General features: G+C 34.9%; 1 protein-coding gene across 1 annotated transcript; it reads right to left on the bottom strand.

The window, feature by feature from the left end:
• Window positions 1–5,670: 5,670 nt before the first annotated feature.
• Window positions 5,671–15,155, bottom strand: CLEC12A (C-type lectin domain family 12 member A). The gene is made up of 6 exons (XM_044226719.1): window positions 14,925–15,155; window positions 10,494–10,592; window positions 10,026–10,214; window positions 8,988–9,139; window positions 7,345–7,448; window positions 5,671–5,944 (listed from the first exon to the last, which is right to left on the bottom strand). Exons 1-6 carry the CDS (start codon window positions 15,013–15,015, stop codon window positions 5,767–5,769), a joined length of 813 nt encoding a protein of 270 aa, XP_044082654.1. The 5' UTR covers window positions 15,016–15,155; the 3' UTR covers window positions 5,671–5,766.
• Between the last annotated feature and the right edge of the window lie 548 nt (window positions 15,156–15,703).

Here is a 15,703-nt window from a genome sequence, read left to right as displayed (position 1 = left end):
ATGACTTCAGAAAAGTGTTTGGTAACTTCTTGAATTGTTATGCCTATACCTACCATCTGATCAGTCTCTATACTCCTAGATATTCACCAAAGATAAATGAAAACATGCCCATAGAAAGACTTATGTACAAATGCCTAAAGTAGTGTTAATTGTTACAATCAGGAGTAACCTAAATGACCATCAGCAAGTGAATGGATAAACATATCCAAACAATGGGACAGTACTCAGCTCAGCAGTAAAAGGAGTGAACTGGTGATACAAACAGCAACTTATAAAAATCACAAAGAACTTATTCTGATGAAAAGAAGTCACTAATAAGCACACATACTCTATAATTCCATTACTCAAAATTTTGGAAAATGCAAACTGATCTATAGTGACAGAACAGATGTGAGTGGTTACAAAGAGATACAGTGGCAAAGAACATTGAGGAGGAGAGAATACACACCAACAAAAGCAAACTTTTGAGGATATGGATCTGTTCACTATTTTGAATGTGATAATGATTTCATGAGTTTATACATATGTTAAATATTAATATATTGTTAACTTTAAATATGTGCAATCTATTCTATATTAATTATAACTCAGTAAAACTACTATTGCCAGAAATTCTTGCAGGATATTCAATTAGTTTGAGAGTTACTTAAGAGTCTTAAAGTAAAGGAAAGATATACCACATTCTTGGATTAGAATACTAAAATTATAAAGTGGTCAATTTTGAAATTTACTTAAAATGTGATATAATAAGCATCAATACCAAATACTGAATACCAAAGTAGCTGATTGCAGACATTGAATGTCAACTAATTCAGCCAGACTTTATGGGTATCAAGATAGTGCATCTAAAGAGAACACTTTACAGTAACTCTGATGTTCATATTTCCACATAACTGATTCCATTATTCTCAGGGCTAAATCCCAAGCAGAAAAAAACAGCTCAAAGTTTTAGATAGTCTCAATGGGCGTAGAGTGATGAAACTGGAGTCCGGCAAAAAATAAGATGATGAGGACTGAAGGAGACAATGTAACAGAATAAAAGGAATTACAGAGTAGTGAGTCTGATATTCTGAGCCACTTTTCTTCTCCAAGTGTTTCTCTTCAAAGCCATCATGTATAGGGCATAGGGTCAAGAAGCCAAGTGAAAACAGTAGCAAAAAGCCTTAGAAAACACATAAAGCCTGAGTGGCTCAGTGGGTTGAGTGACCAGTTCTTGATTTCAACTCAGGTCATGATCTCAGGGTCATGGGATCGTGAACCACATTGGGCTCTGCACTTGACAGGGAGTCTGCTTGAGATTCTCTCTCCCACTTCCTTTGTGCCTCCCCCTCTACTCATGCTCTCTCTAAAGAATAAATAAACAAACAAATAAATAAATCTTTTTTTTTTAAGAAAATACCTAGAGATTATTAGTCTCATAGTGTGGCAGTAACAATAAAAGCAGAGTCCTAAAGCTGAGACCCATACAGTTGACACCTTAGAAGAGGCCCTTTTGAAGTAAAAATCGAAGAGATATTACTCTTTGCAATGACTGAAATACAACCTTAAACATCTCAATTCCTGATGAGGGCAGTGATCCTCCCCCATGGAAAATCTCTGCCAAAACAGGATTAAATCCATTTTTTGAAGAAAGATAGCATCACCCATAGCTTCTACAGATTTTTATTGTGTAGGACAACTATTGAGTGAAAAGTATTCAAACTTCAAGTCCAAATGATAGAAGAATAAGAGAAAAAAAGACAACAGAACGAGACCCAGGGGAGAAATAGATATTGGTGTTATTAGACATAGACTTTAAATTTCTTTTCTTATTAACATGTGCAACAATATTGGTTTCAAGATGGGGAACATTACTAAAGAAATGGGATCTCTACAAAGGATCAAATAGAAATTCTGAAACTCAGAAGTATAAAGACAAAATCAAAGGATGCAAAAGATACATAGAATTAGTTTCTATTGACTTTGATAAACCAATGAAAATCATTCAGATGGATACAAGGAAGGAAAACAAAAAAGCTTTAAAAACTTAGAAGAATTTGGGGCACCTGGGTGGTTCAGTGGGTTAAGCCTCTGCTTTTGGCTCAGGTCATGATCTCAGGGTCCTGGGATTGACCCCCATATCAGGCTCTCTGCTTAGCAGAGAGCCTGCTTCCTCCTCTCTCTCTCTGTCTGCCTCTCTGCCTACTTGTGATCTCTGTCAAATAAATGAATAAAATCTTTAAATTAAAAAAAAAAGAGCTTAAGAGGAAGGAGCAGAGCATTGGGGACAATAAAATCTCAAATGACTGAAGCTCTCAAATGGTGTGATTAAATTTAGATAAACCAGGATAATCGCCATGCCAGATCCTTAACTGAATCACAACTGCATCAATCCTTTTTCCTTCCTCACCTTTTTCCTTACAGGTGAGGGCTCTAGGGATTAGGACCTAATATCTTTGGTTTGTTGTTTTTCACTCTACCACAATCTGGAAGGGGTAAAATTCCAAGCGGTCATGGTCATCTGGATTCCACAACAGAACTATAAAAAGGGAGCTGTAAGGAGAAGGCTGTGGAATCCACCCCTTTGTGGAAGCTGCTACCTAGAGGGAAATTGCCGTCTGTGAGGAAGTGGCTGTCTCTGTGGAAAGTGGTTTCTCCACAAAGCCCACTGTCTTGGGAATCACGTTTCCGTGGAAGCTGCTGCTTTGTGGGACTGCAGTCTTGACTGGGGTAGAGCTGGAGGTGATGTGGGTTGGCAGAGTAAGAAGTCAGAAAGACGAAGTAACTGGATGTGAAGAAGGAGGAGATGACGTGGAGTCTACCTGGCACTTCAGCATCCACCTGTTCTATTTGACCTCAGCATCCTTCTGAGAGTAACGCTCTGTGTTTTGGTTTTATCTTTCAGTTATTCCATGAGTTCCCCTCATGGCCCAGTTCTGACAAACACAGGGAAAGGGATTTGTGCGAAATGGATTTCCCAGACAGCATTTTTGGCGCTAGTTTGACCACAGAAAAATCCAGCATATTCCACATTTCCGCTGACATTTAGTATTGCCAGCCTTTAATTTCACCCGTTTTGGTAGGCATACTGGCACCTCACTGTATTTTTTTTAATAATTTTTTTCTGGTGAATAATGATGTTCATGACCTTTTATATGCTTTTATGGTCATTTGAATATTTTCTTTCATGAACTGCCCCTTCAAGTCTTTCTGCCCATTTTTTAATTAGAGCTTTTTATTATTGATTTGTAGGAGTTAATTCTATCCTGACTACTAGTCCTATATCAATTTGGATATGCGTGTGTTATACTAATTCAAATTCAAACTGAGCCCTTCAAAGGCTACAACTTGTATCTTTGCTTTCTTCTTCTTTTTTTTTTTTTTTAAAGATTTTATTTATCTATTTGACAGGCAGAGATCACAAGTAGGCAGAGAGGTGGGAGAGGGGGAGGCAGGCTCCCTGTGGAGCAGAAAACCTGATGCGGGACTCGATCCCAGGACCCTGGGATCATGACCCGAGCTGAAGGCAGAGGCTTTAACCCACTGAGCCACCCAGGGGCCCCATATCTTTGCTTTCTTAACACTATTCTTATTTTGAATGAAGTCTAATTTTCCTATGTTTTTTATTGTTAGTGTTTATTTCATCTTGTTTACGAAATCTTTGTCTGCCATAAAGCCATAACTGTATTCTGTTAGGTTTTAACTAGAAACGTTATACATTTGTTTAAAGACTTATTTATTTGAGGTGTGCCTGTCCAACTCAAGGTTGGGCTTCCTGCTCAGTGGGAAGTCTGCTTTTCCCCCTCTCTCTCTTTCTCAAATACAGATTTATTTATTTGAAAGAGAGAACAAGTCGTGGGAGAGGTAGAGGAAGAGAGAGAATCCCAAGCAGACTCCCTCCTGAGCTCAGAGCCCCAGAGGAACTACATGGATCCCTAACATGGGGCTCCTCATGGGGCTTAACCCGGGGCTGGATCCCACCACCCTAAGATTATGATCTGAGCTGAAATCGCAAGTTGGATGCTTAAGTGACTGTGTCATCCAGGAGCCCCTAACTAGAAGCTTTATATTTTGAACTCTCATATTTAGTTCTATGATCCATTTTTTAAAAATGTTTATGTATGGTACAGGGTCGATATGAAGTTTCACTTATTTCCATGCAGATATCCAGTTGCTTCAGCTCCATTTATTAAAAAGACCACCACTTTCTACCTCTAATGACACACAACTTTTTTAATATATAAGATAATTGTATGCATGTCTTTTTTTAGGGGGGGCTATATCTGGTCTTGTGGATGTATATCTATTCTGGTATGAAATTAAACTGTTTTTATTATTATGGCTTTAAAGTAAATCTTGATATTTAGAATCGTAATTTCTCCAAAGATCCTTCTTTCCTAAGTTGTCGTGGCTATTCTAAATCCTATGCATTTCTATGTTAATTTTAGAATTAGCATATCATTTTTTCAAAAAAATTTATCTGTTATATTCAGGGATTGTGTTCAATCTGTAGGTATATTTGGGAGACTTTATATTCTAAGAATAGAGAGTTCCAACTCAAGTACATGGTTATTTCTCCAGTTACTAAGGTTTTCTTTTGTTTTGTCAGCAACACTTGAAGGCATGGTTTCCCAGCAATCAGATTCTGAAATCAAGATTATTGTGTTGGAGGTTTATTAGGGAGCACTCTTGGTATCACCACCTGTGCAAGAGTGTTGAAGGAAGCAGGACTGGGCAGAAAGTTTTTCTAATTTTATTACATTTATTACTATTTTATTTTTGGATCCTCTTATAAATGGTATTGTTTTTTTAAAAATTTTCATTGTTTACTGCTAACCTTCAGAAATATAATTGATGTCTAAACATTGAGGTATTTTAAGACTTTATCCAATAACCTTGATAAAATATATATTTTAATAATTTGTTTTATCATTTATATATAGTATATATATGTATATATACACACACACACACAATTACATTAGCTACAGATAAAAATGTCTTATATCTTCCTTTCTTAGTTTTTATATTTTTAAATTTATTTTTCTTGCCTTATTTTACTTCGAGGACCTTTAATAGACAGTAGAGATTACTGAATAAAAATTACTGATAAAGGCCATTCTGATCTTGTTCCAGAGCTCAAAAGAAGAAATATTCACTTTTTTATCAAAGGTAATTTATTAGGTTTAGAGTTTGTTGTTGGTCGTTTTTCGTTTGGTTTGTTTTTTTCTCTTCTTTTAATATCAATGTTTATCAGATGAGGGACACCTTGTGTTTCCAGTTTTCTTAGAGATTAGCTGTTAAATTTTATCAACTGCTTTTCTACATCTATTAAAATAATAGATTTTTCTCTCTCTCTTATTTTTTTTCTAAAATGTAAATCAATTTGTATGGCTAGAATAAATTCCAGTTGGTCATGTCATCATCCTTTCTATATATTCCTAGATTTCATTTTCCCTGGTGTTCTGTAAGGTTGGTATTTTCCTTGTTTATCCCTGGAAAAGCTAACTGTGTCATCCAGGAGCCCCTAACTAGAAAAGTTAGCTTCACTTTTCTATACGTTCATCCAACACACTGTATTTATAGTCAACAGTATCGGGACTATATCCAGATAACAAGGTATGATTTTGGGTTCCTTTCACTCAGCAAACGAGAAGAAAGAAAGAAATGTACAGAGTTAGGAGACAGAGATTTAGTCTCACAGCATCTTTATTGCTTTTGTGTGACCCGCAAGATGTATGCTCCCTAACGTTGCCTGAATCACAGGATAGTAGAGAAATACCTGCACTAACTATATTTTCCATCTGGTATTTCACTCAGTAGTGTGCTCTTAACCTCCACTGGATTAGCCAGCTTCTCGCATATAAACTTCATAGGGGATGTACAGTCTACATAGGAAACATAATGTGTATCTATATACCCACAAAACATCCTATCATTTACATCATTTCTCCTTTGTGTAAGCCTGAAAGAGAAAGTAAAGAATTACAATTAGCAAGTCAAACATTTCAAACACATCCACAGGAAAAAATTGCTTTTCCAATATATCATTGCTTCTGGATCTGCATTGTCTAAAATAAATTTTAATTATTATTGGGACTATCGAGAGTGTCCAAGTTACTTATATTTATCAACAAATATGCAGTAGTAAACACTGCCTTACTTCAGTCTACCTTTCCCACTTTTTTACATCTGGACTATTTGCTCTTCTTTACTCCCAGATGTATAGCTTCCCTTCCCCAATAGTTAATATGATTTAGAATAATGCAGTTCTATTAATTCTCCAGTCTGACTCCTGTAGCAAATCTTTGACACTATCTCTTCAAATATTTTTTGTAATCACCCAAGCTTTGAATTAACCTAATATATGACACTTTTAGTTCAACATCATCTCCACGTAACATTTTCTTCTAACCATTTTTCAAAGATTTTATTCTGACATTCTGAATAATTACTAGTCCCTAAAACAAGATTACTAAGCAGGGACTAGGCATCAAAGACAAACTTATAAATTGAGAATATTATCTTTTGGGAAAAATGTAGTATTAAATATTTGGGTCCATAAATAATGATCATTAATAAATAAATAACTTTATCAATTAAATTTTGAAAAGTGAGATTTCCTATTTGAAGTGGCATCATACAGATGTCATTGATCACAACATCTTTCGAGAAACAAATCCCAGAATAACATTAAGAATAAAAAACAAAAAGAAATACATATAAAATAATATATTATACACATATATAATGCATTATATATACATATATTATTATGTATTTTTATTTTTGTATTATTTTTTAATAATTTGAAATATATACTGTGTTTTCTATTCCACTATAGATTACCTTCCCATTAGCCATAATTACAAATAAACATGTAGAAATTCTACTTTTTCAAAATAAGATTCCATCTGTACTCTCTGTGATGTGCCCACACTACCCTTACTTCTAGTCCCTTCACTCCAGATGAGATCTTTAAAGTATACCTCCTTTTGTCCTCCATTTGTATACATATTATCCCCTGTTCTGTCCCATCATTGTTAACTGAAAATACAAAGCTGCCTTGTCTTTTGGACCCATATTCTTACATTTACTATTTCTGTCTGAAGGAAAATGCAAACAAAACAAAACAATCAAAACTGGTATTTGCTTCTCGCCCACAGTGGAGAGTGTGCAGGAATCCCAGGGTTTAGATTTAGTGGTAGTTTTTTGCATTATTAAACATTAAAGAAGCCTATAGAAAAGAGTTATTTAAGGACACAATTTCAATTGAAGCTAGTTTTAATTGTAATCAGTACTGCTCCCAAGGAAAACACCTTTACTCAAACCAACCAGAAAAATTCAGTAAGAATAAAGACTTACCAATTGGAGGAGATAATTGTCTCATCCAGGTTTTGGTAATTTTGATATTCTTTGTTAGATAATCCCAGCCAGTATTTACGTAATTTCATGGATTTTATAAATTCCTACAAGAAATAGAGATGTTTAAAAAAAATTGTCTACCCACAAAATAATTATTTCCCATTTCTGTACATTATTTCACAACATAATTTCTTGCAAATTACTGTTTTAAGGTAACATTTCTGACATTACACCATTTTTGATGCCATTAGAAAAAAATCAAAATGAAGTGTCTCTTATTGTAAGATTTCCTCCAACAGTTATTTATCAGATACTGTTTCACAAGTAAAACTATCTACCAAACCATGCATTTCTTTAACTTAGGGGCAGCGAAGGTCACAAACTTCAAGATTCAAGTATCCAGCAGTAGTCAGTCTAGGAGCAAAAAAGGTGGTTAATCACTACATACACAAGTTAATAGAAACCGAAAAAGTAGGAGAAAAATGTAGCAAAGTCAGATGAGAAGTGGTTATAGAATAGAGATCCAGTCCAAAATTTCATAGGCAACATAAGTTGTTTTTCCCTCATAATCCAGACATTTTTTTGAGTAAATAACTAAGAATGGATCAGTTGACAATGATGCTAGGAGGAAGAAACTATGGTTTGATTTTCCCTGCAACTATAAAGGAGGAACCAGATTCTTATAGTAGAGAAGCTGACACTTTTGTAAAAATGTATATTTTCCTTAAATAATATGGGAATACTATTTGAGAGACCAGAAATGCAGAGAAATAAGTAAAATATAGAGATACTACTTAAATATTATAAAAAAAGAAAATAAATAAATACATATAAACATAAATAAATCTTCCAGAGAACTCATTTTCCTGGACCCAGGGAGTCAGTATAATATGTCTGCCTTTGACATCCCATCTTAATTCTACTTTTTTATACATATTTTATCCAACCTATGTTTTTATTCTAGTGTATGTTGGCTTTTTCTGTTAGTTAAAAAAAGACAAAATGATAGAAACAAAGAATCTTCTCCTATCTAGATTTTATAGAATTGGTAACCTTCAGGAATGATTTCCAGATCTCCCGCTTTTAGATAAAGTCTCAGAAATTGTGTTCTGAGAGTTGATCCTAAAGTTCCAGTCTGGAAATGCTCTCAGACCTAAAGATTCTGGTTACCCCATGTCTACATACCTGCCCAGCCGCTGAGATTCCACTGACGTTAAGTACCTAAGCTAACATTCTATTTTATTTTATTTTATTTTAAAGATTCTATTTATTTATTTGACAGGCAGAGATCACAAGTAGGTAGAGAGGCAGGCAGAGAGAGAGGAAGGGAAGCAGGCTCCCTGCAGAGCAGAGACCCCCGACATGGGTTTGATCCCAGGACTCTGGGATCATGACCTGAGCCAAAGGCAGAGGCTTTAACCCTCTGAGCCACCCAGGTGCCCCTAAGCTAACATTTTACATGACTCCTTGGCTAATCTACACGGTATGGTAAATGTACTAAGCCTCAGTCACCTCATACCCTAACTTAAACAAGCCTGTGTCTGGATTAGTACAAATCTTCCCTAACATGCCTCATTCCTCTCTATTCTATGATGGGAAAAATGACTTCCTTCTTCATAGGCAGAAGATCCATGGGAACTTACCAACACACTTTTGCTCTTAATCGTCAGCAGACTTGCATTTTGAGCAGAACAGAACCTGACACTCTCTTGCCATGTTTCGGAACGGTCACTTAGTGTGTAACAGCTGTCCTCATGCCACATCCATGCCTTTGGACAAGGTTTACATTTGTGCTCTGGAAGAAAAACATAGTCTCATTTGGTGTGTGTTGATAATCCTCATTATTCTTATTATTCCCAATGTCCTCTATAATAAGTTAACCAAATTTACTTCTCTTTCTTCTTCTTACATGAAAGGTGAAGAAAATGCATCCTGTATTCTTGGTCCCTAGATACCACCACAGTATGTCCAAAACATAATCTGAACAACACATTCTGAATTAAACATCTGGTGTATTGCAGTGTGTTTACTTACCTCAGGAGTCCTGAATAATGATTAATTAACTTATTTTTCTCTATTTTTTAAATTTTTTGTACTACTACATGGCAATAAAGGCTAATCACAAAAACATCGTTTGGTAAGAATCTATCCCCCCAAACCTACATCAACCTTGCCTTCTCCAACTACAGTGTTTCTGGCTGCCTGATGTTGAATATTTGAGAGAGTTCTCAAGAGCACAAAGAATATATTTTAGTTATAATAGCTATAGAAACTGTTAGAGATAATTCAAAAGCCAATTATTCCTCATTCCATAGGCAAGGCTTAACTATTTCTTTTCTATGGACTCTCCTCAAACATTGACTGAAATGTTAAGATCACCTATAAAGATGAGACCCATCTCCTCTTCTTATCCTTAAAAAAGGGTATAAAGAGGTGCCCTCTCCCCTCCTCCCTAACTTCTATTAACCTCAGTGCCCAAAATAACAGTAATAGATGTCAGATTAGAGAAACTTATCACTGCACAGAAATATCAGTGAGTCCTCTGTCAACTACATTTAATTCCTTTCTCCAAATAATGGCATCCTGGGGGAAGGCTGCCAGCTATTGATGAATGATTCTCAAGTAACTCCCAGGTTTTGTTCATTGTCTAATAAATAGCTTGAAGAGGAATATAAGATTACCTGGTTCTCTTTTATACAGCTCATGACATAATTTGGTGGCTATTTCCTGCAGTGTGATCGACAGGTCCCTGATCATTTTGGAACTATTCTTGTTATGTATCAGTTGTAGAGAAACATTTTTCTGAAGTTCTTCTTTGAAATTTTGCATTTTATTCAATTTTCCTGTTTCTATCTTCAAAGTTGTGTAAACTCCAAACAAAAAAAAAAAGTAAAAAATTTTAATTCCTCAACCCAACCATTATCTCTTTTCTGCTGAACTAGTATTTCAAACATTAAAGGTCTTGGGAAGCAATCCCTTCACAGAAGGGAGGAAAACAAATTATCGTGTTTAAGTATCCAGTTATCAATACCTTTTGGGTTATATAACCAATAATCATTCCAAGGCTTCAATTCAAAAATAAACTTTCTTGTAAAATTCATGTAATTCTAGGTGTTTTCCCTTTCAGTCCAAACATGGGTAATACATACATATGCTTCCTAAGACTCCTAGTCCAACCAGCAGCAGAAGACATAGAAGAGTCAGAGCCAAGGTTCTCCGACGCCATCCATGGGAAGGAGCAGGTGGTGCTGTGGAAAGCAAAATAAGCAGGCAGGCCTGGAAGTGGTATACATCTTAATTTCATTCATTCATTCATTCATTCAGCCTTTATTTCTTTCCTAACGTGTCTCTGGTAAAGGAATGTGTTTTGCTAGAAACTCAAGGACATTTAAAAAATGTCTTTTTAAAGAATAAGTAAAAAACACTTTGTTAGCTGTTTTACATGCAAACTGGTTCTCACAGGAGAGGTTGTTAACTGGTAGGCTGAGTCAAGACACAAAGAGGCAAAAATGGGCTTTGAAAAGAATTGAGAAAACCTATCAATCCAGATATGACATATCTTTTCTGTACAAATTGGGGAAATGAGTAGCTGACAGCTAATAAAGAGGTCAATCAAAGTATCCCTTCCTTCAGTGGACAATTGTGAGTGCCAAAGAAAATAATTTCATTACTTATGTCCTTCCCCACAAATCCTGAGAGTTTGGTTGTGGAATATAAATGATTGGGTGCCTTTTGTAATGTTTTCATGTGTCATCCCAGCAGCCAGAGACATAGGCCAGATCAGTATCATTTCCTCATCAGGATTTCTTCATATTTTTAGCAACACATTTCTGTTAGACTTTTTTTTTTTTTTTTTTTGCTAAACACTAAATCCCCAAAACAGATAATTTCCCTATTTAAAAAAAAAGAATTATAAACTTTATATTATAAATTTAATCATTATTAAATCAGTACCTGATTTAAATTATCATCATCTGTATATATGGATACTAGCTATTTAAAAGAACATAATTCAGGAAAAATGTGATAACCAATTATACTTCTTTTTTTTTTTTTTTTAAGATTTTATTCATTTATTTGACAGAGAGAGATCACAAGTAGGCAGAGAGGCAGGCAGAGAGAGAGAGAGAGGAGGAAGCAGGCTCCCTGCCAAGTAGGGAACCCGATGCGGAACTCGATCCCAGGACCCCAAGATCATGACCTGAGCCAAAGGCAGCGGCTTAACCCACTGAGCCACCCAGGCGCCCCAACCAATTATACTTCTGATCTGTGTCCTATATCTCTTAGCTGGTGATATAATATTGTGAAATATGTAGAGAATTGAAAGTAAAATCTAAAACAACTTTTTAGACTTTGAACAATGGCTAATAGTGAAAGAACTATATAGTCAAGATCTTATCTAAGGTTAGAGGTATGACTTCAACTTCTATCTTCCTAATAATTATGTTCTCATTTATTTATGTATTCAATTTGACAAAAGTTATCTGTTTAGTACCTTCTATATCCTAAGCATTATTTTGGGTGCTCACAATACAATACGCAAGTGAGCAAGATATACAAGTTCCTGCTCTCATAGAAAGTACATTTTAATTGTGAGAGAAAAAATGAATAGATGATAGAAAGAGATAAATAGTATCTATCTATGAGTAGATAGATGATAGAGATCTTAAATTGTGCTATGGTGCGCACAGATTCAAAACAGTTATAGTATAGTGAACAAGTAGTTCTGATCTTATAGCCAATGCAAATGAGCCTGCAAAACTAGTGGGAAGAACATTATAAGCAGCAAGATTGTCTAGTTCAAAGGACTTCATTTGGGAAAGATCTTTATCTGTTTGAAAAACAGAAAAAAAAATTCAGTGGCTAAGAACTGTGGCCAAGGTGAGAAATGATGTTTGAGGAGGTCAAAAAGAAGGCAGGAGACAGATTATTGATAGGCTTTATTAAGCCAGAGTGAGGGGATTGGAGTTCTTTGAGAAACCACTGGGTTTAATGAAGACAGGAAAATAATTGAGCTGTTTTGTTTTTTTTTTTTTTTTTTTGGTTTGTTTTGGAAAGATCACTATTACTGCATATGGACAATGCATTAATTGTAGGGCCACAATGTTGGAAGTAGGAAGAATAGCAAGAAAACTATTGTAGTATGCCATGCAAGAGAGAAATCAGTTCGTTTTACTAGGACTAGAGAATACAAAGAAGTTAGAATCTATAGTACAAATTTATGAAATATTTAAGAGAGATCTTTTACTTGATAAATGTGGAGGATTTAAATATATACACTTGTAGGCAGTATAGCATAGTGATTAAAAAAAAAAAAGAAGAAGAAGAAGGCATGCCATGCCTAGGGCTAGTATGCCTGGGCTTGAATGCTGGATCTGCTTATCACGTGAGACTTTGGACAAGTCACTTGACTTCTCTGTGTCTTAGTTTTTGCATTGGTTAAAAAAGAAAGCCGTAAAATATCAGAGAGTAAGTGAATTAATATTGGTAGTACAATTAGAACAGTGCTGGCATATAGCAAACTCCTGGTGATTGTATTAAATATGTATATATTTTTATATTTAATGAGATGAGGATGATTGGGGAAAGCAAATTTTAGAGGAAAAATTTTTTAAAAATACAAAACTTTCAGATACAGTGTGGTTTCGAATGTTATAGCTTCCAATATTTCTTTACCTCTTTTCTTCCTTTAGTCCCCTAGGTGTCTTTTCATTTAACTTAACCTCAAGAAAGAAAGAAAGAAAGAAAGAAAGAAAGAAAGAAAGAGAAAGAAAGAAAGGAAGGAAAAAGAGAAATTTGGAAGTAATATATTCTTGACTTGGTAGAATACTAAATGACATTTTTTTAAAGTTCTCTTTGTCTCTCTCTCTGTTTCACATACACATACACACACACACGTCATTTCTTTCTTTCTTTACTTTTCTTCTTCCTTCCTTCCTCCCTCCTGCTCTCTCACTCTCTCCCTCTCCCTTACTCTCTCTTATTCTTTCTTTCCTATATGTAGGCTCATCGTATGGGAATTATGGTGTGTGTATGTATCTAAGTATTTTGCAGCCTCCAATAAACATTATTTTTTTCCTTTTCTAAATAATGAGAAACATTAATGCCATCATATGACTGCAAGAATCATTATAAAATAAAGTATCAGACTATTAAGTTCTCCTCGAAAGTTCAACCAAAGCAGTCACTTCTTAAACACCATATTTAAGATGAGTAAATTTCATTCAAAATATATCTCATACCTAAGGAAACTAAATAAATTAAAGATTTATTAAAAAGAGCTGTATCGCCATTCAACCATATTCTCTAAGCTATTATTTTTGAATCATTGAAACAGTGAATAGACCTAACAGTAAGCTAAAGAGAAGTGATATAACATGATTTTATGAATTTGTTTACAAATGAATAATATGTCTAAGAATACAGTAAAATTTTCATTCACAAAATTTCCATTTATAGGACTGAATATTATCTCACTCTTTATCTCTAGTGATAGTTTAATATGAAAATAAAATTCCTGCTATTTAGTTTTAAGTTCATATTCTTCCACTTAGTTATATGTGCCTATAGAGGTTAGTATCTTTCTCTTTGCTTAGAATCCTTCTCTGAATAAAATTTGATTTGTTTGATAGTAATGGTCAAATTGGTCAAATTGAACAGCTTAAAAGAAGTTTAATTCCTTCTAATATCTGTTTCTGAAAAATATTCTCAAACTTATTTATTACTGTCATTCTTTTTGATATCCTTTTATTTTTATTTGTGGATACACAGAACTGAAAATATGATCAATTTTAAATATTAAAGACCTACCTACTAGACTAAATGTATAAACAAAAAATGATTACTGAAATCCTGACCAATTGAAAAAAATTATTGGTATATTTCTCATCTTCATCTATTTTTAATTTAAGCCTCACAAAATAATCATTAAATATGTTGGTCTTTTCCAAAATGGCACGGGCAGCATACACTGAATTATGACTGTAATCTCATAATAAAATGGGCCTTCTTATCTCCCCTTTCTAGGTGAGACCTCAGAGACTTCAGAAGGTCAAATGATCTATTTAAATGTCCTGTACACATCCAATGGACTCCAAGCCCTCTCCTCCATAATTCTGGCAGGTCAATAGAGAGTTTTTTTCCAATCCACACTCATGTATTTAACACTCAAGCACAGTATTTACTCACTGAAGTCACTGTTGCTCTCCTGCAAAATGAAGATGCCCATTTCTACCTCATAAGGCAGGAAGGATAGTATTTTTCACATAGCAGGAAAGATATCCCGTTTTACTATTAGATACATTAGCTGGGAGTGGCTAGCATTTTCTTATAAAAAAAGAACTTACAAAATCATGATTTTCCTGGACAACATGTACTCCTTGTTTTATGGGGGGAAAATGTTACATAATCCAGTAAAATCAAACTATAATCCCAACCTAATTATCTTTTCTATGATATTAAAACAGAAACATTGTAAAAGATAAAGTGTTAATGCACCACCAACACCTTTAATTTTTTTTTTTTTTTTTGGTAAAAATGGGAGGCTCAACCTGCAACATAGCCAAAGTTCAAAATCTTACCTTTTATCCCAACTCCGTCAAACTCATAGATATTTTCCTTTTCACTGGAGTCCTGAAATTTTAGATCTGCATAAGTAATTTCTTCAGACATTGATGGCTATGAAAAAAAAGCCTAATAAACTATTAAAAAAATAAGATGAAGGTGAACTAACAGAGTTGACTTTAAACAGGAATTGTAATTTTATGTATCTGTTTACAAACCAAAGCTTAAATGTGTAAGCTTTAACTTCTCTTTTCAGTGTCCCAATCCTGTCTGTATACAGAGGAGCTGCAGCCTATCAGAGGCCTCAGATTAAGTACAGCCATAGCTGCAAGACTGAAAGTCTTTCTTCCTCTTACCTCTCTTCCTTTTTTCTCATTTCTCTAAAACTCACAATGAGGGGAAGTTTTAAAAATCGTTTTGATTAGTGCCAGGCAAGGGGACACAGATCCCTAGCAACACATGTGCAGATATAACATAGAATTTGTTGGAGAATCACCTTCAAGCAGAGAAAGACGAGACGGACACCGTCCCCACACACTGGCTTTTCCACAATAGCGGTCTGGCAGAGATGTTCTGAATGTGTCATGGCAAAGGTCCTGACAGAGAGGATTTGCCTTTGCTGGGAGACTGTATGTCCGCAAAGCACTCCTAGAGAGAGGCAGAGGATAAGGCCCACTCTGTAACTCTGTTAGTTAGGGGTAAGTTAACCTAAAAGGAGTTAGGGAACATCTAGTTTCTTTAGCAGCAAGAAATACAGTAAGGGATCTGGAGCCCAGAAACCACACCAGGAAGTGTG

The sequence above is a fragment of the Neovison vison genome, chromosome 12 (assembly GCF_020171115.1).
Source record: "Neovison vison isolate M4711 chromosome 12, ASM_NN_V1, whole genome shotgun sequence".
NCBI classification, from domain to species: Eukaryota; Metazoa; Chordata; class Mammalia; order Carnivora; family Mustelidae; genus Neogale; species Neogale vison.
The sequence above is the reverse complement of the archived record's forward strand: the minus strand, read 5'-3'. Positions and strand labels throughout refer to the sequence as shown.

Excerpts from the sequence above, each read along its gene's own strand:
- CLEC12A (XM_044226719.1), bottom strand. The coding sequence starts at position 15,015 with ATGTCTGAAGAAATTACTTATGCAGATCTAAAATTTCAGGACTCCAGT. Across the intron at positions 10,593-14,924 it reads TGACGGAGTTGGGATAAAAG|CACCACCTGCTCCTTCCCAT; the intron begins GTAAGATTTTGA and ends TGCTTTCCACAG. Across the intron at positions 7,449-8,987 it reads TTAAGAGCAAAAGTGTGTTG|GAATTTATAAAATCCATGAA; the intron begins GTAAGTTCCCAT and ends TATTTCTTGTAG.